The sequence below is a fragment of the Protopterus annectens genome, chromosome 13.part0 (assembly GCF_019279795.1).
Source record: "Protopterus annectens isolate FY-2018-M chromosome 13.part0, PAN1.0, whole genome shotgun sequence".
NCBI classification, from domain to species: domain Eukaryota; kingdom Metazoa; phylum Chordata; order Ceratodontiformes; family Protopteridae; genus Protopterus; species Protopterus annectens.
The window spans coordinates 419,524,502-419,551,745 of NC_056747.1; the positions used below are offsets into that span (position 1 = coordinate 419,524,502).

General features: G+C 45.4%; 1 protein-coding gene across 1 annotated transcript in view; it reads left to right on the plus strand.

Annotated features, from left to right (window-relative positions):
- The window catches only part of BAZ1B (bromodomain adjacent to zinc finger domain 1B), a 2,173,382-nt gene that overhangs the window by 752,184 nt on the left and 1,393,954 nt on the right, over positions 1-27,244 (plus strand). The window contains exon 9 of the mRNA XM_044054836.1: positions 1,539-1,684. Coding sequence (XP_043910771.1) covers positions 1,539-1,684 — 146 coding nt within the window. The remainder of the gene's footprint in view (positions 1-1,538; positions 1,685-27,244) is intronic.

Genomic DNA, 27,244 nt, shown 5'->3' on the forward strand with positions numbered 1-27,244 from the left:
ACAGGTTAGTGAAATGTAGGACAACAACAGATAAAGAAGTTTTTGCCATAATATTACATCTGTGTTGTCCGTCTTCATTTCCATTAACCTTCCTGCCTTCCCCATCCCCCTGTCCAAGTCTTTGGGAAGCCTGGTTGACTGTACAAAGGAATTTCTGTTCCTTTTGTTGGGCTTTTGATGTTTGGTAGGATTTTGTATTTATCTAGTATAAATTTTTTTTTTATATGCTATGCCTTTGCTGATGAGCTCGATCTGAGGTACGTTGGGGTAGCGGGGCATTATGGGTGTAGGGAGGAGCTTAAGTCAGGAAGCTCAAGCTGGATAAAATGCGGCCAGTCAGTTCCGAGGAACGGAATGGAAACCCACAGATGAATGGAAATGAAGATGGGCAATACAGAGGGATCATTATGGTAAGAACAACTTTTTTTTTCACATGTTTGGATTCTTACCAGACATTAAATGGTAACACTGTCCTCAAACTGTGGTGGCAGTCATTCACTTTTAGAACTTCTTCAGTTGACCTGTACTCCATTTCAGGCCAGTGTACTACTCCTTTGCTTCTGTCAGTATAACTCTCTACTCACATATTTTAGCTTTTAAACTTTCCCACCTACACTCCCCTTGTTAATCATCTGTAAGGTGCTTTGTTGTACTTCAGCCTTTCTTCAGTACCTATACTATTAATTTTCCTTTACCTTTTTCCCTCATTTCATCTTTGGCCCCCAGCCCACCCCCTCTAAGTGTCTATAATGATGTCACTGTTTAATATTGTAAGGTTGTACTGCATGCCTGAACTGAAAATGGGCTTTACCCCTGTTGGGCAATCTGGTAGCCAATATAACTGTAATAGAAGAGCACACTTTTTTGGCTACTCTGAAATTTTCTCCTCAAAGCCTAATGTTCCCATGGCAGGACACGCTAAACACTGCATTCAGTCAGCTATCCCACTAGGAGTTCAGCACTTCATTTGTGTTGTATAGTTAGCTTCTATTGTCAGAGATGTCCATTAGCTGGATGGAACTGGGTAACCATGGCAGGTAACCCAAAATGCCACTGAGACAGTGAAATATTAGAATATCTGCACATTTAAGTAGGACTTTGCAACTGTACTTTCTCGCCATTTTTTCTATGTAAAACAAATTTATTCAACTTTTTACTGTCCAGGATGGTGGTATTTTTTACACACTGCATAATGTGCACATTCTGATAAAAAAATCTACATCAGACAAGCCACCAAAGTAAAATTAAAAACTGCATTTGTCTGTGAAAAGCTTATACATTTTCTTGGTGACATCTGTTACATTTGTCAACAGGAAATTCTTCTTAAGCAGTTGAGCTTTTTTTATATTTTAATAAATGCCGAAAATGTTTGAATTCACCAAAAGTTAATCATATACTTTTTACGATATTTCAGTCCCTTGCTCAGTTTCTTTGTTACAGTAATAGACGTACAGTTAATGCAAATAGTATATTTGTTTTTTATGTGTGCAATGTAGATGCAATTTTTTTTAATATTTTACTTTATTTATCCTTTGCAGGTATTGGTTGTTTTCTAGTGTGGTTCCTGGTCTGTATATAGAAAAAGGGTGGGTTCTTGACAGCATTGATTATAGCTATACATTACCTGCCGAAGAAAATGAAGAGGAAGAGGATGATGAAGAGGAAGAAGACCAGGACTCTTCTGGTAAGAAAACTGAAACCTTGAGTATTTTAATATTTCTTGATTTGTGTGTAAAATGGGAGGTATGCTCTAGTGGCTTACTGATCAGAAAAGATGTGATAAAATTGGTGTCTGACCAATTTCTACTTTATCAACATAGTTCTACCTTTTTGCACTAGGATGCCCTGTTGCAGTCTGTACTTGGATAGGTGACCGTGCATGTTTTCACAATTGGCTTATTTGCATAAAATACAAATTGACAGAACAGCAAGAAAAGTTTGTGTAGATAACATCTTACATGGGAGTAGTCTTGTAATCCTTTGATTTCTTACCTTCTGGTTGCTCTGTTAGTTGTAGCAGTTAGTGGGAGTCTGCTTCTCCCACAGAATGTACCTTCCTTGACATTTTTGTACAGCACTTAATAAAAAAAAAAAAAAAAAAAAATGAAGCAATATCTTAATTCTTTTTTGTCCATTCTGAGAACAGACAGCTTTAGTAATGTTTTAGTTTGTAAGTTCTTATGCTCTTTCAGTTTACCACAGCAGTTCAGTTTCTTCAAATCATAATGTAAAGTGCTTCTTGATGTAGTTTCTGATAAATTTTGATTAGTCCAATCTCGCCTACGTTCTTACCCGTGGGTTCAGAGCTGAATGTCTGCTCCGACTCTGCCATACTTGCAGCTCAAAGTCTTTATATTGGCTGGGCTAAGATGGTATCCCATGCTGCATTACTCTCTCTCCCCAGATCCCGTTTGCCGTTCCTGTAACTTGGACGTGGTCTCGCTCTTGGCTGTGGCTATGTACCTTTTCTTTATAACAGAGAAGTTTTTTGCAAAAAAGCTATTTTCATAGCTATTTGTTTGTTTCTTGACTATGTTGTGGAAAAGTTTTTATTTCTTATAGTGTGTTCTTGTGGTATCCCACTAGCTGTTTCCAACGGGCTAGGCCCATTTCAGTTAGAGGACCTAGTCTGTCCCCTTGCTTTCCTTGTGTGCTAACTTTTTCCCTTGGGCTAAATCCATTTAAATTAGAGGAATTAGTCCTCCCCCTTGTACTTGTGTCTAAAGACCGTTTTAGTTGGAGGTCTTTGTGGTTTACTGTTTTTGTCCTGATGTTCGTGTTGCACTGCTGCAGTCATCACACTTGGGTTATCCTGCTGTCAGGCGGTCCCGCAGTCTGCCAGAGTTAGTCTTGGTCCGGCGTAGGTTGCTGTCGCTTCTTCCCTGACGTCAGTGCGCCAGGGGTATATAAGATGCATCCAACGCCATTTTCTTCATTTCTTGCCGCGCGGTGCCCAAACAGAAGCAGTTTGCAAGTGCCGGTCGGCCGACTTCTGAGATTTTTGAAGTTGAATTTCAGATCTGAAGTCTTCAATAAAGCTAAGTACCCCGTTGGGGAAACTTTTTTCTTGCCTCAGACCGATGTCAGAAAAAGTTAATTGTATTTCTTGTGGGAAGCAAATACCTCATAAGGACTTCCACTCTTACTGTATTCCATGCCTAGGCCCTGATCACGAAGTCACTAGTCTGTTTTGTGCTAGATTTAACAAACGCACTATAAAAAGACGTTTTGATTTTGCTCTGCACTACTTTGGCCGAAGGTTCAATTATACTATGCCGTCGGATCAACCGACGACTGCAATTCCAAAAAACGCAGACAAGGATAAAGACAGGCATCCAAGGTCCAAAACTGACAAAACCTCTTCTAGGCCAGTCGCCGGTTCTCAGTGAGGCGCTTTCGCAGCCCCTGACACCCGCTACCTCAGAGCCACAGGCCACCTCTGTCTCCCACGTGGAGACAACTAGGCCTCTGGAAACTCAAGGTATTGGGCCTACGGAAACTAATCCCTCAGATGGGTCCGGAGCTGCTGAGCAGGCACCGGCTTCTGAAGGTGTTTTCAGACCTTCACAACTTACCATTAAATCAACAGCCAAGACAAAGGTACCATTAAAGACAAAGAAACAAGTACAGTCCTCCATGCCTAAGAAACGGATGTTTAAAATGGCCGAAGACCTCATTACTCTAATCAGGGGTTCCCATCCCCCTCCTGAGAAAAGGCCTAGGCAGGATACAGACGGACTCCAGATCAGGTTTCCATTTCCTCTGATTCCTTTTCAGACCAGGGATACTCTACCCCCCTATGAGGACTCTGATGCTGAGGAATCTATCCATTCAGCCTCTCCTCCTGAGGATTACTCTCTTGGGGAAACTTTACATACCATGAGGGAACATTTCCATTGGGAAAGTCAGGAATACTCAGAATCCAAGAAAAAAGGCTCAGAGATTTCCTCTTACTGCCTCAGCACAGGCCCCTGGCTATTCCGCCTGTACTAGACATTGTGGATGGTGTTCTCTGAATCCAGCTTATCTCCTGACTCTTTGCCCCCTGCTCCAGCCAAGCCAGATAGGTATTATAGAGTCCGACTCAAGTTTCTATACAAAAACCCTTCTGCTGATCCAGAAACTATTTCCCAGGGTCCAAAAGGGGTTAAGGCTTCCATTGCAAAAAATCCAGTACCCTCTGACAGAGATTCCAGAGCTTTGGATAGATGGAGGAAGAAAGTATACATGTCTGCAACTTTAGCAGTAATCTTTAAATTGCCAGTTACACATGCTTAAGTACCAACAATGTTTAATGGCTCAGTTAAAGCAGAAAATGCTTGCCAGCTCAGAAGCTCCTGATTGTAAAGAAATGCAGGATTTATTGCATGCAGTTGAACAGGTGGGAAAACATACTCTGCAATGTGGTTTTGATTCTTTAGAGGCCTCTTGTACAGCCACAGTTACAGGTTCTGTTATTTGAAGACATGCTTGGTTAAAAGAACAGAGTATACCTGAACATGTTAAGGCAAAGTTATTGGATGCACCTTTACAACATGATACCTTGTTTGGTGTTAAGCCAGGAGGAGGTGTTAAAGAAAATGGAGGATAAAGCTAAATCTATGCAAACAGTCAAGGATTTCTTACAGGTACAGCCACCTCGGTTTAGCAGAAATTGGCCAACAAAAAATTGGTCCTTTCCAGTGTCAGACAGGCCACAGAGAGGCAGATACAGACGCCCAAGAGGCAGATCTCAACCCCAAGGCACAAACAGACGACAGTGAGGCACCTCAACCCCAAAATGAGGTGAGGACAAGTCTCAACCTTACAGGAAGCAAGTCTCAACCTTACAGGAAACAGTCACAATGACTTTCCCTTGCGTACACCAAGCACGTCCCTTCTGGAAGCCCCCTTAAGGGGAAAAATAGCACTTTTTTCTCAAAACTGGCAAATAATCACCCAAGACAAATGGGTCCTGAATATTGTCTCAAGGTTACAGATTTCACTTCCATTCTTTACCAAAGCTAAAAGGAATGCCAGACCTGCCACAAAACCAATGGGCAGAGGCACCAAAACAAATTTCAGCCCTCATGGATATGAGAGCTATACAAAAAGTACCACAACAGGGACAATGATTTTACTCTACTCTTCCTGGTCCCCAGAAAGGACAAAGCCTGGAGGCCTATACTGGACCTTTCAATTACTTATCTGGATATTCCGAAATTCAGAATGTTGACATTACAGCAGCTTCTACCCATGCTGGGCAAGAAGGCTTGGCTTGTTACTCTGGACCTCAGAGGCATACCTGCATGTCCCTATCAGTGAAAATTGCAGAAGATACCTCTGATTCAAAGCTGGTACAATGCACTACCAATTCTCTGCACTGCCCTTTGGCTTATCTACTGTGCTCAGGGTCTTCACAAAGTGCCTGGCACCAGTAATTGCATTTTGCAGACAAAAAGAAATTCAAATATATCCATACCTGGACGACTGCCTCATTCAAGCAGAGACAAAGGACATTCTTCTACAGCATCTGGCGTTTGTGAAAAGGTTGTTAATTTCTCTAGGGTACACAGTAAACGAAAAGAAGCCAAAACTAGTGTCCTCACAACAGATTACATTCCTGGGTGCCAGCTTAAATACAATGGCCCAGATGGCTTACCTCACACCAGACAAACAAGTGCAACTAACTCAATATTTTCAGCTACTGGCAAAAACGTCCCATCTCCCTGCAAGAAAAATTCTGCAGGCCCTGGGATTCATGGCATCCTGCATACTACTAATACCATATGCCAGACTGCATATGAGGAAATTACAATGGTACCTAAAAAGTGTTTGGACTCAACATTCTCACAGTCTAGAAGCAGTAATTCCAATAATTCCCTACATACAACAGGAGTTTCGATGGTGGGCACAGGCATGTCACCTAAACAAGGGTCAGCCTTTTACCGGACCCACAGCCAGGCAAACTCTAACAACAGATGCTTTGGATTACGCCTGGGGAGCACACATGACAGGAACATGCATTCAGGGCAAGTGGACCACAGACCAGATGCATCTTCACATCAATCAAAAAGAGATGTTGGCTGTTCAAAATGCCCTAACAGCTTTCAAGGACCTTCTACACCCAAGGGCAACTATTACTAAAGACAGACAACACCACAGTAATGTGGTACATAAACAAGGGGGCACTCACTCTTATCCCCTATGCAGGCAAGCCATGACCTTGTGGAACACAGCTCTAACGTACCAAGTCCACCTGCAAGCACAATTCCTGCCGGGAAAGAAAAATACTCTGGCAGACTACCTAAGCAGAAATATCATGGACCCTCACAAATGGAAATTGAACCCACAAATCTTCAGCATGATAACACAAAAATGGGGATGCCCAGACCATGGATCTTTCTGCCTCCCCTCTGAATTGCCAACTACAAAAATTCTGCACAAGGACTTTTCACAAACAAGCATGGAAAGTGGATGCTCTTCTGTTCAGCTGGAAAAACCTAAAAATCTATGCCTTCCCACCACTGCCTCTCCTTTCAAAGGTAGTCCTAAAAGCCAGACAAGAAAAACCACAGATGATCCTGTTTGCTTCAGACTGGCCACGCCAGCACTGGTACCCTATCTTAAGGAACTTGGCTCGGCCCACCATGGATTTTGCCCCACATTCCACACCTTCTGACTCAACAAAACAATCAGATCCTGCACGGTCATCTCAAAACCCTAAACCTGGCTGCATGGCAGATACTTTAGTCAAACGGGCAACACCTCTCTCTAAAGCGGTTATGGATGTCATTTTGGAGGCCTAGCACCAGGAAAGCTTACTCAGAAAAATGGAAGAGATTCTGCGCCTGGAACCAGGCTCACAGCCTTGACCCTCTTGTTCCAAACATTCCTCAGATTTTACAATACTTAACTGAGATGCTGGACAGAGGCCTATCCTTTTCATCAATTAAGATTCACGCCTCTGCCATTTCTGCACATTACAACACGGATCCTCCTTTATTCTCTCATCCCTTGCTAAAGCAGTACCTCAGAGGGGCTAAAAACATAAGACCGCCCCGGAGAGCATCAACACCAACTTGGGACCTCAGTTTAGTTTTGGAAAAACTGACCCTACCACCTTTTGAGCCAGCCAATACAGCCGATCTAAAATTTTTATCATGGAAAACAGCTCTGCTCCTGGCAGTAACTTCAGCACGAAGAGTCTGAGCTACAGGCATTAATGGCAGTCGAACCTTTTATAATTTTTCATCAGGATAGGGTATCTCTAAGGACAAACCCCACCTTCATGCCAAAGGTGGTATCTAGTGTGGCTCTTAACCAAACCATCCATTTGCCTACTTTTTATCCAAACCCCCAAAATAAAGGGGAGAAACTTCTGCATTCTTTGGATGTACACGGGCAGCTACGCTTCTACTTGGACAAAAGAAAAGCTTTCAGGAAAACTGATAAACTGTTTGTAGCATATGCTGCAGGATCACAAGGCAAGGCTATCTCAAAGCAGACTATATTCAAATGGATAGGACACTGTATCCGGTACTGCTACACACAGCATGGAGAATCAGTCCCTAATAACATTAGACCTCATTCCACCAGGGCAACAGCCACTTCAGCAGCCTTTCTCAGAGGAGTACCTACCAAGGAAATTTTGGAGGCTGCAACTTGGAGTTCAGTGCACACCTTCACCAAGCATTACCACCTGCCTCTTTACTCTAAATCCAGAGCAGGATTTGCCACTGCAGTTCTGCTGGGCCTCTTAGCCAATCCTAACTCTTTATAGACCAGCCACCCAACCTTAGCTTTGGGATTCAACCCAAGTGTGATGACTGCAGCAGTGTAACACGATGAACATAGTACAGTTTTGTACCTACCATAAATGTAGATGTTGGAGTGTTCACACTGCTGCAGTCCAGGTTACCCTCCCTCCATCCCCTCTGAACTAGCTGGAGTTATCTATACCCTTCTATCCTATACAACCTTTGGGGTGTATTTGCTGGTAACTGAAGGTATTGTTTTTATTTTATATGTATATTTTTGATTAGCAATATGTATTGCCTACCCACTTGGGGGCACCTGACATCTGGGGCAAGAAAAACTGAAGAAAATGGCGTCTGATGCATCTTATATATACCATTGGCGCACTGATGTCAGGGAAGAAATGACAGCAACTGACGCCAGACCAAGACTTTGGAACTCTGGCCGACTGCGGGACCGCCTGCCGGCAGGATAACCCAAGTGTGATGACTGCAGCAGTGTGAACACTCGAACATCTACATTTATGGTGGGTACAAAACTGTACTTTCCCCGGTAGCATTGTCGCCTCACAGTTGGGCGTTGCATGTTCGATTCTCAGAGCGTCTTCTGTGTGTCGACATGCGTGAATGGGCGTTCCTCCGTTGAAGGTTGTGCGTTAGGCCCGGCAAGCCAGCACGTAAAAGTCTGCTGTCAGTCATTAGCGGACCAGAGTTCAGCTGTGGCGACCCCTAACCGGGAAAAGCCGAAAGAAGAGAGACAAAACTGTACTTTCCCATGCTTGTGGCTGTTTGACTGTTGGTCTAGTTTTGAGTTAGTTATGGACACACTGTCTGGGAGCGATTCACCTCCAGGAATCGTGTAGTTTTTTTCATGCCTTTAGCCTGCGTGTTCTTCAGGAAAGGAAGAACAAATTGATTTTGAAAGGACTTGTGAAACCCTCCTTCGAGGAGGGTTTGGTTTGGAGAGTGCTTCCAGCTTTAAGGCTTCTCCATCAGAAGCTAAATCTTCCAAGGCAAAAAAATGATCACCGGCTCCATCAGTATCCTCGGAGCAGTCAGAGAAAACAGCAACATCTTCTATGATATCCTTGGCTCCATTGTCCTTAGGGAAGTGTCAGTGGTTATGGAACCTGCTTCGGCTTCAATTTTCTTGGAGCCTGTTCGGAGCCGGTCGCCTAGCATTAGGCTGGTATCTCCTCCTCGCAGGTCTCCTTCAGAGAGGAGGTCTCTATCTCCTTCCCTATCCTCCAAATCCTCCAGGACCTTATCGGATGTGAACGTTGATAAAGTGGTGCAGAGACTTCAGTCACCAGTACTGGCAAAATTGTTTTCGGCTCCGACCCAGTCTGCTCTGGAGCCTGTCCCTCAACCTACATCGATACTTCCTCCGCACACCTCAGCTTTCGGAGCCGGAATGATCGGCTCTGTGTGATGTCCCTAAGTTTATTCCGACAGCCCCTCCTGGCTTATCGGTTCCGACGTCCGCTCCGACCCCGTTGGCGCCGTCCACAGGTTTCAGAACTCAGGATTCATTGGTCTGACCCGAGGGAGAGGCTTTGAGACACCTCTCTGCTCCTAGCCTCCCTCTTGGTGCTTCGGCACGGGGAAGTCTGATTCCTGTCTCTGCTTCGGAGGCTGGTCGATCTTTGGATCCGGAAGGACCAGCTTTCGAGGCCATGCGGAGCATGCTGGCCAGGTCATCAGCGGCACCATACGGTTCGGTCACTCTGTCCCCTACAGCACAGTTGCAGGTCTCTAATCGCCATCTGTCTCTGGACAATGGAGTCCCAAGGCCTCAGGGTACCCCACGAGTGGTCCTTACATTTCTGAGGGCCCTATCAGAGTTTTTGCCTGTGGAGCCAACCAGAAAGAGAATGTGCAGGAGGAAGCACATAGAGTCCCAAGATGTCTCTCAGGTCAGACACAGACCTTGAGGAGTCTGAGGGATCCCCTAAGTTATCCTCTGAGGGTGTTTTTCTCTGACATCTTTGAGATTTTGAAACAGAGGTGACTGGCCATCCAAACCCCCCTCCGAAGAGGAGTCTGTTTCTGAAGGCCTTTGGTGCTCATCCCTCCACCTCCTGGGTGTCTCCACCCTTTGAGCTTCTCTATCTGATTTGTCGAAGGGTGTGGGAAACCCCTGAGTCTGTGGAACCAGTCCTCAGGAGACACAATAAATTTTTGTCTGCTCCTCCTGATAAGGAATTCCTATCCAAGGGAATCCCTGTGGATGCCATGGTGGTGGCAGCGGCCAACCAGAAGGAATTAGCTGAGACTCCTTCCACCGTCCATCCCCTTAACGAGGAGTCTAGTACTATGGACCGGTACAGGAAATGTATGATCTGAAGTTAACTTAATTTTGTCTGCAACCTGTGGGATACGGATCCGATCTCGGATCAGTGCCGGCAACTTTACAAAGCTTAGATCCGAGCTCCTAGCTCCTCCCCTTACCCATAATCCCCTGCCAACCCTGACTGACCTCAGATCTAGTTTGCCGCACTTCCGAACAGCAGCTAGATTGCGAGCTCCTGGTCTGTTGGTCAGATAAGTCCTTGTTTCATTATTTTCTCCCTTAAACTTGTGTGAGTGTTTTGTGTGGGTTAGGTTCCCTTTGAAATAACCCTATTTTTATATAACCTTACTAAATTTTAGTCAAATTTTTCTCCTCCCCACCCCTCGCTTGTCATAGTCGGTGTGTGCCTGTGTTTGGGGCCTTACTGAGTGAGTTTTACCTTTTAGTTTAATATGTCTGAGGCCCCAAAACCGATATTTTCTAAGTGCACTGAGTGTGGCCATAAGCTCTTCCCAGCGGATGGCCACACTGTATGTCCGGTGCCTTGGGGTTGAACACCTCTCCTCTGGGTGTTCTGCGCGTCGTTCAACCCCAGGGCACTGAAGGACCGGAGGACGAAGTTGATCCTAGCGGGACTCTTGCCCCCGGATTCGGCTTAGGCCTCCAGTGCTTCTGTGGCCTCCTCCCAGGCTTCGTTGGCGTCCACTCCTGCCTCTCCCCCCGGCCGGGACTCAATCTCCCATTTCTGCGCCGGAGGAGAGGGAGGACAGGAAAGAAAAAAAGGGAGAAGCACCACAAGTGGCGGGCCGAGGCCTCCGCTTCGGCCCCCACGGCTAAGCGGGCTTCTCCATCCAAGGCTTCTAGTTCTCCTCCTTCTCGGCTCCGGTCTCCATGATTCTCACCGGGACCCGAGGAGGAGGAGACCCGATCTCCGTCGAGGTCATCAAGGCGGCACTCCCGGCCAGCCTCTCTGGCCTCGAGATCCACCCGTAGCCTTTCGGATGCAGATTTGAACCGGATGATGCGAAGCTTCATCCAGGCCCAGCTGCAGATGGGAGTGCTCCTGCCTCCCCCCCTCCGGGGAGCACTTGGAGCCGGGGTGGGTTGGCGCTGACAGTATGGGTACTTCGGCGCAGACTCTTCCTTCGAGTCTGTCTGGTCCTTCCTTGTCGGATCCGAGCTCTCGGAGCCGTGGTCTGAGCATCAGATCTGAAGGGGTCAGTGTGCCTTTGGCTCCATCCAGGTCGGAGCACACTGGTCCTTCGGATCCGATGCTCTCGGCGCCGGTTCCGATCATCCATCGGATCAGAGCAAGGGTCTGCTCTCTGATCCCAGAGAGAGTGGCTCTCCCTCGGCCTTCGATGTGGTGGAGAGGGCTCTGTTGAGTACATCCAGGCCCCCGGTCCTTGCTTTTGTTCCATCCTGCACTCCCTCTCGGTTGGGTCAGGCTTCCATCGCCCGGCCACAGAGACATCCTGCTTTGACGTCTCAGGTCGTTCCCCTGGAACAAGACGTGGCTGGTGAGACATCCTCGGACAGCCCCCCGAGGATGTTCCTCACAAGCGAAAGTGCAAGAGGAGGCACGTGGACTCCCCCGAGTCCTTGACAGAAGACACGGATTTGGATGAGGGGGAAGGCTCCCCAAGATCACCCCCGAGGATGTCTCCTTCGGAGACATCATGGAAATGCTTAGGATAAGGGGGGGGTCCACCCCCAAGGCTTCCTCGGACGAATCCGTGTTCCTGGAGGCGTTTGAAGCAGGCCCATCTACCTCTTGGGTGTCCCCTCTGGCCGACCCCTTAGTGGACCTTATTACCACTAGGGAGTGGAAGGAGCCGGACACTGTGGAGCCAGTCCCCAAATGTCCAGACAGAATCCTAAGCCCCCCACACCGAGAAGTCCCATTGGAGCAAGGGACCCCCCCGTAGATGAGTGTTGGTGGTGGCAGCCACCAAGAGGGAGTTAGCCCAAGAGAGTCCCTCGGTCCATCCCCCGAGCAAGGAGTCTCGCTCGATGGACCGTCTTGGGAAGCGGGTCTTTAGTTCAGCGACCTTCGCTGTAAGGTCCCTGAACTACATGGCACATGTGATACGGCTGCAACGAGACCTTATTAAAGAGTACGCTGCATCGCCCCCCGGAGTCCATGTCGGCGGAGGACGAACAGTTGTACTCCACTCGCATGGCCACTCTTAGGTCTATATCCAACACCTCTATGTGGCTTGTATCCCACGCTACAGAGGGAGCCGCTAGAGCCAGCGGAGCGAGCCTAGATATGAGGCGCCAGGCCTGGCTCCGACATTGTGATTTCGCGGAACCCTTCAAGGCGTCTTTTGCGAATGCCCCCTTCGATGGTTCTGCCCTATTTGGCAAGACAGTTCGCAAGACTTTAGTCCAGAGCGAAAAGGATGGGAAGACGTCTGCCGTCGGAGTCCGCTTCTCTGCTCCCCAGACGTCCTTCTCCAGGAACCAAAAGGGACAGAAGAGGATGTGGTTCCGAAAGTCGCAACAGTCCCAGTCCGCTCCGGACTCCCAGTCCTTCCGTGGCAGAGGAGGACAGGGTGGACTCCGCCCTAGAGGCAGAGGGGGCCCGAAGAACTTTGGGTCCAGAGAAACCTTCTCTGATCGACCCACGCAGCAACCCTGAGGGGTTGCCCGACTGCTCCACTCTGGAGGCAGTCGGGGGGGGGGGGGGCTTCTCGAGGCACCTAGCAGCTTGGGAGTCCATTACAACAGACTGCTGGGTGCTTCATATCATATCCAGAGGATGCAGAATTCCCCTTTCCTACATTCCCTACACCCCCGAACACCTCCCCGATGTTCCACCCATTCAGAGGGAGGCTGCAGAAATTCGGCAGCTTTTAGAAAAAGGAGCTATCCAGCGCGTCCCCCCAGGCCAGTCCAGATCGGGTTACTACTCCAGGTTCTTTGTGGTGCCAAAAAAGACGGGCGACCTAGGGCCCATCCTCTTTCCCTACTAAATCTGTCAGTAACCAAAGAAAAGGTCCGGATGGTCACTCTTCAATCAATTCTGCCCCTCTTGCGGGAGAACGACTGGATGTGCTCGATAGACCTCAAGGACGCGTACTACCACATATTGATGGATGTACGATCCAGGAGGTTTCTCCGCTTCCGGCTGGGAGCCAGTCATTATCAATTCAGGGTCCTTCCCATTGGTCTCACCTCAGCCCCCAGGGTGTTCACCAAGGTATTAGCAATGATAGCGGCCCACCTGAAACTCCAGGGAATGCAGGTTTTCCCGTACCTGGACGACTGGCTCCTCACCGCCCCGACAAGGCATCTACTATTGAAAAACACGCAGGGAAACAAACTAGTTCACACAAAATAACTGGGTAGAGTAGAAGAAGGCACACAAAAGTTAATATTTTAGTTGAGCGCTTTTCGTTTGTCAATCCACAAACGTCATCAGACAATACAAAGTAGTTCAATAACATGTAAATACATACAAGTACAATCAATTAACCTATCAGCAAGGAGATAGGACAGTAAAAAAAACCCTATGTTACCACCCACTCATTATGTATATAAAATTCAAATAACTAAATCACTTTATAGCAAAACTAGCCTCAATAAACTAGTATAAAATACATAAAAATTTATTTAATTTAATTTGTTTAGCTTCACTTGATCTATAATAATAAACTTAAAACAGTGGTCGGAGTGTTGATCAATATGTTTTGCTAAAGCATTCTCGAGTTTGTGTTTCCTTATTGCATACAAGTGTTCATAAATATGGTTGCGGAGCTTCCTTTCAGTTTTGCCAACATAAAAAGCTGGACAAAACTGGCACTTGGCAAGATAGACTACCATCTTGGAATTACAATTATTCCTCCATTTCAAATTGTAATTTAAATTATTAACAGAAACTGTTAGATTCCAATATATAAGCACAATAATTACAAGCTTGACATTTATACATGCCTGGAATTCTAACTGGGTTCGATCTACTGTTCTCACAATAAGCTTTAAGATTTTTACCTCTTCTGTAAGTTACTAAGGGTCGATCACCTACACATGTAAAAACATTATTATCACCTTTAAAAATATCCCAATTTTTTCTCAATCTTAAAACAATCACTACTGTTTAAATTATAAGTAGTTATAAAGGAAGTGTTAAGCTTATTTGTTTCAGGATGTTGCACTTCAGATACATCAATAGAAGTGTTAAAAGATCCATTTAAAATGGATGAACCATTTACAATGCTATTCAATAAAGGTGTATAAAAAAGAGACTGACGTTTTAATGAAACTTCATTAATCGTGTCATTAATCAAAGATTCTGGATAACCACGAGTCAAAAACATTTCTTTGATAAAATCACATTCATTGTGGAAGACTTCATCCACTGTAATGATACGAGCTGCACGTACTAGTTGACCTTTTATAATAGCCCGTTTTTGGTGGTACGGGTGGCAACTTGTATAATGTAACATTGAGTTACAATAAGTGTTCTTTCTATGGGTAGAAGCTGTGTATCTATCAAGTAGTGTCCTTAGTAAGTGTAATATCCAAATAAGCTATAGAGATAGAATCAAAAGTGTGTGTAAATTTTAAAAAAGTAGTAGTTGAATTAAAATAGTGTACTAACAATTCGATATATTCTGTATCTCCATCTAACAAAATAAAAATGTCATCTAGGAACAGAGTGTAAAAAACAATGTGTTCCTTATAATCACAGTTATTAAATACATACGAGGATTCCCAAAAAGCCATTACCATATTGGCTACACTGGTGCCGCAGGGTGAACCCATGGCTACTCCCACCTTTTGAAGGAAAAACACGCCTTCAAAAACAAAAAAGTTATTATCTAAAATTAAACTCAAAAGTTCTTCAACTAATGAAATTTCGTCCATAGGGCACCCTTGGAGTTTTAACATTTCACTAACCCATTTTGCGGCTATGGTGTGGGGAATACATGTATATAAATCTTTTACGTCAATAGTCAAAAAGTTGTAACAGGACTTGAATTCCAAATCATTTATATTCTTTAAAAACGTCCATGAATCTTTACAAATTTGTTTAATGTTGACCAAGTATTTTTGCAAAATTGAATCAACAACTTTGGCACACGCGTAGGTGGGGGAACCTCTACTATCTACCAAAGGACGCATAGGAGGATTCTGTAGATTTTTATGTATTTTGGGTATCCCAAATAAACAAGGAAGTCTAGGAAAAAATGTAGTCATATAGTTGTATATATTTTGAGTAATCCTCCCTTCAATGTATAAGTCTTCAATAACATTCTTAATTAAGCTGTAAGCTTTATTAATTTCAGAAAGGGAACTCTCAACATAAGAATCGGAATTTAATAAACTAAACATCCTATTGGAGTAGTCAGCATTATAAAAAATAACAACTCCCCCACCTTTATCAGGCTTACCTATTCTTATGTCTTTCGTCTTAATAAAATTAAGACTATCCCTTTCTTTTTGAAAGTTCCTGTTCTTATAAACATTAGCGTGCTCGAGATGTGTAGACAATACTAGGTTGCGGATATCAAGTTCACAAAACTGTTCAAACACCTTAATCAAAGGATTTAGCGGTGGGTTAAATGTACTGGGTATTCTAAATTGATTAAGTTCACTAGTAAGGGAATTACCCATCATATTCAAATTCAGTTTCCTAGTGTATAATTTTAAATCAATAATAGTCCTCACTAAATCTATTCTTTGAGGTGGAACATAGGTATATCCTTTAGACAGCAACGCTATTAAATCAGCTGGAACATCAATTTGAGAAAAATTATAAACTCTGAAATCACCGCTAACATTAAACAACAACACAGGGTGATTGGGTTTTGTAACCAAATCAATAGACACAGGTGTAACATCAAGGTTGACAGGAGAATCAATGAGTACATTACAATCAACTGGTATGTTGACGTAATTTAAACCATCTAAATAACTAGAATTGCAAGGCTCAACAAGGTCACAATCATCCATGGCGTTAGTAAAAAAAATAGTTGAAAAATTAACAGAGTCAATATTTTGTTGTTGTTCTGTTTTCTCTTTTGGTTCATGTGCCCTGGTTGTTGCTTCTGCCTTGCCCCTAAAAAATTAGGGTTATTAGATCTCAAATTATAGTAGCTAGATTGGTTAGCGTGTTGACCTGAATCATTGTTGTTAAAAACAGTTTGTTAGACCATCATGTGATGATCCATTTGAAGGAAATTGCTCTCCTTCACGCTGATTATCCACCGGCACAAAACTTTTGTTTCTGTTAAAATTAGAAAAACCTTGATGTTTACCATTTTGCCAAGTCTCGGAAACGGGAGGCTGGGGGTAAGCCAAGCCATCATTATAGGCTTTCAACTCTCTGTCCAACTTTTTGACTTTGCCTTAAGTTTATTGAGATACGAGTCAATGCTAACGAAAATACGATTGTACTCGTATTTATAGCGAGAAAATTCATTGTCAAACCTAATTCTCTTGTCAAGGTCACACACTAATTCAGTCAATTCCTCAACTACTACACTGTAATGTTTGCACATGAGTTCAATCAATTCTAAGCCTTGACGATCAAACAGGGCTATAATTTCTAGGTGAAATTGAGAATTAGCTTCCAGGCCTGTTGGATATTGCCAGCGTCTTAGCCCTTTAGGCACAATCTTATTCCTCATGCATTCATTAAAATAGGAAACCTCAAGTTGAGTTTTCCTTAATTTAGCTAAAAGTTTATCCAGTTCTTTTAAATTGACAGAAATACTGGATGATTCAGAACCAGTACTTGTATTCATAGGCGCGTTGTTAGCGCCAAAAAATGAAATGTCAGACAACCAGGTATTGATGTTAAAATTATTACCTGCCATTGAAGTATTCGATTGAACAATGTCAGTGTAAGTAGGTCTTGCATTCGTAGTCACCTTAATATGTTGGTTAACAGACCCAATGTCCTTTCCGATATCGCCGCTATTACTGCTGTCGCTATTATCGAGCCTTAGCAAAGTTGAACCAGGTGCTAAGAGAAAGGTTGGAATTTCACCAACATTAGCCGAAATGCTCCTCTGCCCACAGGGTAGACTGGAAGAAGTTTCGTTGGTATGAAAACCACGGCTCGAGTCGTGGTTTACTCCGTTAGAACCGTTGACTCTCCCAGAACTAGGAAGAACCGGAAGTGGTACTTTTTCAGCGTCGAACCGACGTTCAAGGTTGTCCAAGCGTGTAAGCAAGTAGTCGAGACGCAAAATAACAGACTCAATTAGTTTTGTCTCCGCCTGAGACATTGGAAGGTGGTAACAAATAAGAATCGTTGCAGTCCTTTAAAATCACTGGAGTATTCTCATACGGTGTACCAATATCTTCGGGCTCTGCTCCAGAAGCCATGACAAACTGTTGAAAAACACGCAGGGAAACAAACTAGTTCACACAAAATAACTGGGTAGAGTAGAAGGCACACACAAGTTAATATTTTAGTTAAGCTAAGGCATCTACTATGCTTAGCCAGGGACTACTTTCTCAACCTTTGCTCCACAACTAGGGATCACCATAAACTCAGACAAGTCCTCTCACCCCGACTCAGGTGATAGATTTTATCGGGGCCAGACTGGACACCAACAGGCATCTAGTCTTCCTAACTCCTGACCGGTTGCACACACTGAGGGCACATTTGCAGGCCATCTTTCAATCTTCTAAACCTCCGGCAGGATTGGTTCTGAGGGCCCTAGGATCCATGTCAGCCACAATAAACCTTCCCATGGCGCGTCTGAACATGAGGATTTTACAGTGGAGTCTACAAGTCCAATGGTCCTTTCATCAGTACCTCTTGAGTCACCCCATTCCTCTCAGCAGGGCCTGCAAGAGGGCTCTCGTTTGGTGGCTTCAGTCACCGGACCTCCAGTCGGGACGCCCCTTTTCCATGGCCCCCCCCTCTCGCCACGGTGACCACGGACGCCTCTCGTCTTGGGTGGGGGCATTATTCGGGCAGGACGGTCCAAGGCACGTGGAACGATTCAGAGACCTTATTGCACATAAATGTTCTAGAGATGAGGGTAGTGCTGTTGTTGTTGCAAGCACTTCAGAGCCTTCTGCCTGTAGGAACAATTGCGATCCTGACAGTATGTCTGTGGTATGGTATATCAACAAACAAGGGGGAACCAAGTCTTAACCACTCTGTCGAGAGTCCATGAGAGTATGGGAATGGGCGATCTCCACCGACCGCTTTCTCATGGCAATGCACATTCCGGGACGGACCAACATCCTGGCGGACAGACTGAGTCGCACCATCCTTTCACCTTACGAGTGGTCCCTCAAGTAGCGAGTCAAATTTTTGCCGTTTGGGGGCAGCCCTGTTGCGATCTCTTCGCATCTCCCTCAAACATGAAATGCAACAATTACTTCGCTCTCATTCCCCTTGCCGGGGAAGCCCCGAGGGATGCCTTGGTGCATGCTTGGCCACTCGGTCTTCTCTATGCCTACCCTCCTCTTCCCCTGATGCTAAAACTCCTTCAGAAAGCCAGTCGGTTGGGGAGCAGGATGATCCTCATTGCCCCATTCTGGCCTTGCCAAGCTTGGTTCCCTTACCTCTGGTCTCGAGCGAATCCGCCCTGGATTCTAGATCCCCTCTCGGATCTAATTTCCCACCCCCTGGGACTCCCAGTTCCCGACCTGGTCAGCCTCAAGCTTACGGCTTGGCTGCTCCAGTTCCACTTGTAGCTAGGACTCCCGGTATCTCATTTCCAGTTAAAACTATCCTAGTAGCATTGCACAAGCCCTCTACTAGGTAGGTCTATGGTAGTAAATGGAAGCGTTTCTCTATCTGGGCAGAACGCCATAATTTGGATCCTTTTACAGCCCCCTTGCCTGCGGTGCTGGATTTTCTTTCAGGACTTTTTAATGACGGAGCTAGCAGTTCTACGGTTAAGGTTCAATTAGCAGCTATCTCTCATCACGTAGGTACTGAAATGGATCCTTTGATTACTACAAAATTGTGCAAAACGTTCCTAAAGGGCACCTTTCTACTTAGGCCTCCAATAAAGGAAGCAGTACCTCCATGGGATTTGACCTTGGTATTACAAGCCTTGACTACCCCTCCCTTCGAACCTGCGACTTCAGTAGACCTCAGACATTTGTCTTGGAAAACAGCCTTTCTAGTGGCTATTACTTCAGCCAGGAGAGTATCTGAATTACAAGCTCTTTCTGTGAAACCCCCATACTTAGCTTTTCACAAGGATAGGGTTTACCTCAGGACCAATCCCTCCTTCCTCCCAAAGATAGTTTCTGAATCTAATATTAACCAATCTATCAATTTGCCGGTCTTCTTTCCTAACTACCAGAACAAAGGGAGTACAGATTACATTCTTTAGACGTGCCTAGACAACTTAGATTTTACATTCATAAGACATCTGGTCATAGACAAATCCGACCAGCTGTTCATCTCCTTTGCCAAATTTAATCTAGGTAAACCAGTCTCGAAAGTTTCCTTATCAAAATGGATTTCACAGTGTATCATCACGGCTTCTCAAAATTCCAGCAGGCCCGCACCTCAAGGAGTTCGTGCCCCGTCAACTAGGGCTATGGCTACATCTGCTGCCTTTAAATCCAGAGTTTCCTTGGATATCATCTGTTCAGCATCCACTTGGGCCTCATCTCATACTTTTATCAATCATTATAAATTGGACATTATCTCCAGAGGGAGAACTTCTTTTGGCTCTGCAGTGCTCCGGAATATCCTTCCATGAAGGCCGCCCAAGGTTTAGGTAGCTGGGGACTCTGTCCCACAGGTTGCAGACCAAATGAAGTTAACTACTTCAGATTAAGAAGTTATGTACTCACCTTAACGTTCCATCTGAGTAGGTAAACTTCATTTGTCTGCAACCGTTTCCCCCCCTGCTTCCCCCTGACCTACAGAGGTGTTTTATGACATATAGTGATGTACCTTTCCGATAACGTAGTTAGTTATCTACTATAGTGGTTGCGGGCAAACTTGATCTGACGTCAGTCAGGGTTGGCAAGGGATTATGGGTAAGGGGAGGAGCTAGGAGCTCGGATCTAAGCTTTGTAAAGTTGCTGGCTCGGATCCGAGATCGGATCCGTATCCCACAGGTTGCAGACAAATGAAGTTTACCTACTCGGAACGTTATGGTGAGTACATAACTTCTTATTTCTTCAGCGGCCTTTACTTTGCACTCACTGAATTACTTATCACACTTTACACGGTTCCAGAGAGATCTCCTAAAGGAGCTTGGAGATACTCTTATGGGTAACATTTCTGAGGCAGTGGCTCAGAAGTTCAACGCTCAGATGTCCACCCTCAATTCTATTATGAACTCCTCCATGAGGCTGATCTCCCACACAGCTGAGGGAGCGATAGGGCAGCAAGTTCAGGAGATGCTCTTAGGAGACGGGCCTGGATGCGCCTTTGTCATTTCGCGGAGGCCTTCAAGTCTACATTCACTGACACCCCCGTTTGATGGTTCCTCTTTGTTCAGAACCAAGGTGAAAGACACTCTTACTAGGTGCAAGCAAGAGGGAAAAACTCTGTGTGCCGTAGGAGTATGTTTTTCCCTTCCCTCTAGGCCTTATACCAAGGCCCAGAGGGGTGGAAAGATGTGGTTCAAGAAATCAGAGGTTTTTCCCGGTGCACAAGGTGAGCCCCCCTTCCAGAGGCAGGGGAGGGGGTGGTTATTCAGGTAGATGCCGCCGTAGAAGCAGAGGAGGCCCTTGCAACTTGGGAGACTGTGATTCCTTTTGTGGTTCTCCTACCGGTGCTCCTGATGGGAGTTCCAACTGTGCATTTCCGGAGCCAGTCTGGGTCGAATCTCATTATACCCGGAGGCCTGGCAAGATATCTCCCAGGACCAATGGGTTCTATGAATAATTTCCGGAGGATATGTCATTCCCTTTTTGTCAAATCCCCCTCCAATCAAGAAAATCCTGGATGTTCCACCCAGTCAAAGGGATTCCGCAGCTTCAGAAGTTTCAAAGCTGCTAGAAAAAGGAGCCATCCAACGTGTCCCCTCAGACCAGATCGGATTAGGGACTTCAGATTTGTTCTGGTGCTGAAAAGGACAGGGGACCTGAGACCTATTTTGGATCTCTGCCAATTGAACACCCATGTGCAAAAGTCCAAGTTCCGAATGGTCTATTCTCCCATTGTTGGGAAAAGTGTGGATGTGCTCCATCGACCTCAAGGATGCTTACTACCACATAAAGATGGACAGGGCACCAATAACTCACCTACGCTTCCGGCTGGGAGACTGTCACTTTCAGTTTCGAGCCCTGCCCTTTGGTCTTACCACAGCCCCCAGGGTGTTTACCAAATGCATAGCAGTGGTGACTGCTCACTTGAGACTTCAGGGATTCCAAGTGTTTCCATACCTGGACGACTGACTCCTTATTGCCACCACCAGGCATCTGCTACTTCGGACCAGAGACGCTACTATCAACCTATGTCAACAGTTGGGCATCACCTTGAACTGGGAAAAATCTGCCTTGTTGCCCTCGCAGTGTGTCGCCTTTATAGGCGCCGAATTAGACACCGTCCTCATGCGGGCGTTTCTACCATAGGAAAGAATCAGAGTCCTACAAAAACAGATTTACGCCTTGCTCCCTCTGAGGAGTGAAGGCAAGATTGGTCCTCCAATTGTTGGGGATGATGGCTGCTACGATTGTTTGTCCCCAAGACAAGGTTACATATGAGGCTCCTTCAGTGGCTACTCTTCGCCCAGTGGTCACTTCAACGTCTCCCACTTTCTCACCCTATTCTACTCAGACAGGTGCAAACAGGATCTCAGTTGGTGGCATCACACCGACAACCTCAATGCGGGAAAGCCCTTTGTTTTTTCGCCTCCAGTTGCCACGGTGACCATTGATGCTTTGGGGGGGGCATTATCTAGGCAGGACAGTTCAAGGCACGTGGCAAGAGCACGAGATGCATCTGCATATCAATGTCCTGGAGATAAGAGCAGTGCTACTAGCGTTGCAAGCACTTCAGAGCTTTCTTCCTCTCGGGAATATTGCAATCCACTCTGACAATATGCCAGTGGTATGGTATCTGAACAAACAGGGCGGAACCAAGTCATATCCCCTTTGCAGAGATTCCATGCAAGTGTGGCGGTGGGCAGTGTCTTCCCAACGTTTTCTGGTAGCAACGCACATTCCAGGGAAGTCCAATGTGATCGCAGACAGGCTAAGCAGAGCTATTCTGAGGCCTCACGAGTGGTCCCTGAACTGTCAGGTTGCAGAGCAGATTTTTCCGCAGGTGGGGTTATCCTTGCTGCAACCTTTCTGCCAGCCCCCTCAATGCCAAATGCAGCACCTACTTCACCCTTATTTCCCCTCATGGGGAGTCACCCAGGGATGCTCTAGTCCACGATTGGCCCTCCGGTCTACTATATGCCTTCCCTCCGGTTCCCTTGCTGTCCAAGGTTATTCCGAAAGCACAATCCTTTGGAAGCAAAATGATTCCGATTGCACCACACTGGCCTTGTCAAATTTGGTTCCCCTTTCTCCATCCCTATCTCATGGACGCTTCTTCGATTCTGCACCCACAACCAGAATTACTGACTCACATGTCAGGGCAGCTCCAGCCCTCTCTTCGGACCCTCCGGTTGACAGCCTGGCTACTCCATTTCGGTCATTAGTTAGGCTTTACCAATTTTCGCTGGAGGTGGTTCATATTCCATCTTCCTCTCATAAGCCTTCGACCTGGAAGATTTATTACAGCAAATGGAAGAGGTTTTCCATCTGGGCACATGCCAAAAAGATTGACCCTACACAGCTCCAATCTCGTCAGTATTGGAGTTCCTTTATATGCATTTCAACCAGTGTTCAGCTGCCGCAACCATTGAAGTCCACTTGACGGCGATTTCTTCCTTTCATGTCACAGACTAACCTAGCCTAGTGGCACTTAGACTCTCTAAGGCTTTCCTGAAGGGTGCTTTGTTGCTTCATCATCCTGTCTCTGAACCTGTTATGCCTTGGGACTTGAACTTTGTTCTACAGGGTCTTACTTCACCCCCCTTTGAGCCCGCAGCCACTTGTGATTTAAAATTCTTAACTTGGAAGACTGTCTTTTTGGTAGCCATCACGTCAGCCAGAGGCGTTTCTGAGCTTCAAGCTTTCAGTCAAAACCTCCTTATTTGATTTTTCATAAGGACAGGGTTTCTGTCCGACTGAATCCTTCCTTTCTTCCCAAAGTAGCGTCACTTAGTAACCTTAACCAATCCATTGAATTGCGAGTGTTTTTTCCTCGGTTCTCAAACAATGCAGAATTCAAATTTCATCAGTTGGATGTGCACAGACAATTACGATTTTATTTGCACAGAACGAAGGACCTCAGAAAATCTGATCAGTTTGTTTCATTTTCGGAAAACATAATTGGGTCTCCTGTTTCCAAAGTCACGTCCAGGTGGATTTCCAGTTGTATTTCTTTCATTTATACTTCAGGAGGAAGAGATTTACCGTTCTGAGTGAAGGCTCACTCTACCTGGTCTGTATCTACATCTACAACTTTTCAGGCAAGACTGTCTATGGATGATATTTGTGCTGCGGCTACTTGGGCATCTCCTCACACCTTTGTTACTCATTACAAGTTAGATGTGGTATCTAGAGGCTGGTCTTCCTTTGGTTCACAGTGCTCAGGAGTATTTTCCACTGAGCCTCCCAGGATTTAGGTGCTGGGGACACTGTCCCACGGGTAAGAATGTAGGTGAGATTGGACTACATAACATCAAGAAGTTAATGCACTCACCATAATGTTCGATGTATGTAGTCCATCTTGCCTCACATTCTTTCTTACACCCCCCCCCCCCACCTTCCCCCATCCTGGAGGATCTGGAGATTAGGCCTGGTTTCAGCGTTCCCTTCATTCTTGGTTTGTTCTTCCTTCCTTAGATGTTATGCATGGAGAATGAGTGCTGATGCTCGCAGCAAACTAGATCTGGGGATAGAGAGCAGTGCGGCATGGGATACCATCTTAGCCCAGCCAATGGAAAGACTTTGAGCTAAAAGTATGGCCAAGTCGGAGCAGACATTCGGCTCCGAACCCACGGGTTGGAATGTGAGGCGAGATGGACTACATACATCGAACGTTATGGTGAGTACATAACTTCTTGTTTCAAGCTTTTGGCACATGATACCATGGAAGAATCTGCTTGCCCCAAGGTACAGCTGCCTGTCAAAAACAAGGCTAAGAAATGTTAGTCTGAGTCTGCTGCTTTCCAGCCTCCTGTGGATATATCTCTTGAGCATACCTCTCAACTGTCCAGATTTTTGCCTCATTTTTGGTAATTTCCTCATTTAGTTTTTTGGACTTTTGTGACAAATCAATGAATAAATCCACTAAGTAATTGCAGGAATTTGAGTTTCAGACTTAATATATCAGAAAATGCAGGGTAACACAAGACCTTTTATTCCATCAGTTTTTTAAGTTTATAAGAGCAATATTTAAACTTTGCCCCTATTCCTGTGGTATTGTCCCCCATTCCTGTGGTATTGTCCCCCATTATTTTTGTCTTTTCTCTGATTGTTTTGCTAACAGGTTGAGAGCTATGCTGTTGAGGTGAGAGAACCCAGAGGGAAGTCTAGCATTGCCATAAGTTTCTTCCTCTCCGACTTTCTCAGAGACTGGCATGGAACCTACTTTCTCATGTCCTCTGAGACCTTGCAAATCTCTGCCACAAATGTTGAGGGGGTACCATGACTTATTTCTGAGGGGCCTTAAGGGATTCCTCAGATCCTTGTTAGGGAAGAGGTGCCGGGTACTTTTAATCCAAACAGGGGTTTGAACCTCTGCGTTTTCTCAGGACATCCCAGTGAAGAAAAGGCAGAATAATAAGCCTGTGGTGTCCACTTCCAAGGATCCACATAGAAAATGACAGGATTTCAGTCAAGGCTTGTTCGATGCCTTGATGGCATTGAAGCCTTTTCAGGGTATTTTGGTTCCTGCATCTCCTTGGTATTCCACCCCCTAAGAGGGCTAGGGACCCTGTAGTCTTCAACAAGGATTCTGACTCTGAAGCTGACTCCTTAGCCTATTCCTCGCAGTTGCCTTCATCTTTAGACTGCGGGTCTTAGGAGTCAGAATCTTTTACTCTTGACTGTCCTTTGGAGGATCTTTTCTTTGACGTGGTTCTGTGTGTGATCATTTCCAAGTATCGAATGTCCAGAGAAGGCGGTATGGGTTGTTAAAAATTGACTTTCCTAAACCTTCAGTTACCCCTTCTGTGTTGGCTGCTCTATTGAATACCTTCTCATTGCTTCCCTGACACCATATTCTCAACTTCTAGCTCCCAAGAAACTTTTGAATTCTTTAAGGTGCCATATGCCTGTAACTTCTTGCATAAGTGCCCTTTGATCTTGCAGTGATTTCTGAATTTAGGCTATTGCCTTCCCCCAAGCTCCTTTCTTGAGGCACGGACAGTAGAGTCATGGAGAGGATTGGTAAGGTATATACTTCTACTACTTTTGCCTTCAGGGTAATCCGTTACCAGACTCTTACGACAAAGTACATCCTGTCTCTTTCCCAAATTAGGAAGATTGATTTGGATATGCAGCATTTTAAGAGTAAGGTCTTAGCTCTATCCTTGCTCAGTTCACTTCTCAGGTTGCCTATCCCTCTGTCAAATGCAGCTGATGCATCTTGTGCATCTTCTAGGGCTGCTGAATCTGGCTGTGTAAAGAGGTCCTATTCCTGGCTTCACCTTCAGGCCTTGCCAGATTATATTGTCAGTTTTTGGATGCTCCCTCAGGTAACTAGAACTCAGGGAAAGGTCATGCAAGATATGAAGCAGAGATGTTCGTGTTTTACTGTTGCAGTCTTCACATTTGGGTTATCTGCTTGCAGTAGCCCTCAGTCGGCCTGATTAACAAAGTCTTGGGTCCTGCGTCAGTTGCTCTCTCCTTCTGTGAAGTCAGGGGTGTAAAACATGCAGCCGATGCCATTACATCAGTCTTTCTTGCTGTGTGGTGTCCGAAGCAGAAGCAGTTTGCAAGTGCCGGTCGGACGACTCCTGAAAGTTTCGTTTTTGAGTTTCAGAACTGAAGTCTTCAACTAAAAGCTAAGTACCCCGTTGGGGAAACCTTTTCTTGCTCTTAACCAATGTCAGTAAAAGTAAGTAATTGCATTACTTGTGGAAAGCAAATACCTCAAAGATTTTCATTCGTACTATCTTCCTTGCCTAGGCCCTGACCACGACGTACCTTGCTGTTGGTTTTGTGCCTTATTTAAACCATGAACTATCCGTCATCTGTATATTTACGCTTCTAAATATTTTGGTGCTCTGTTCAATTATCCTGATATGTCTTCGGTAAGCCATCCGACTACCGACATTCCAAAAAAATGCAGAGAGACAGGTTGCTTTGGTCCAAAACTGCCGACGATGCTTCTAAGCCAGTCGACAGTTCACCGGTACTCCGTGAGGTGCTTTCGCAGTCCCTGATACCCACTACTTCAGACTCCCAGGCCTCTACTGAGACCCATTAGGAGTCTGGTATGCTGCGAGATGCTTCAACTGTGGGACCTGTGGATGTCTCTACCTTGGATGGGTCTGGAGCCGCTATGCAGGCACTGGCTTTTGAGGGTGTATTCAAGCCTACTGAATTGAGTATTTAAACCGATGCCATCTTCAAGGCATAAAACTCGAACCATGCCTAGAAAACTGATGGCCAGACCTCTATGCCTAAAAAACAAATCATAAGAATGGCTGAAGAGCTTATTACTTTAATTAGGGGAAGTCAACCTTCCCCCTCTGAGACCTAGAACTGTGTTTGCTTATGATACTTCTAACCAGGATTCTGAGTTTTCTGTTTCCACTGACAAGGATTTACCCTTATCTACCTTATGAGGATTCTGATGCTGAGGACTGTATTCCCTCTGTAATCCCCCCCACAGAGGATATTTCTTTTGGTTAAACCTTGCATACCCTCAGAGAGCATTTTCGTTGGGAAAGTCAGGATTTCTCTGATTCTAAAGAGGCTTAGGGATTTCTTACTCCTGCCCCAGCCCAGGCCGTTAGCCATACCTCCTGTACTAGACATTGTTGTTGATGCCTTTTCGGAATCTAGCTTAGCCCCTGACTCTCTACCTCCTGCTTCCAGAAAACTTGATGTATATTACAGGGTCCCTGACTCTCTCAAGTTCCTTTTTTAAAATCCTACTGCGGATCCTGAGACCATTTCACAGGGACCCAAGTGCATTAAAGCTATAACTGCCAAAAGTCCTACACTCTTTGATAGAGACTACAGGGCGCTGGACAGA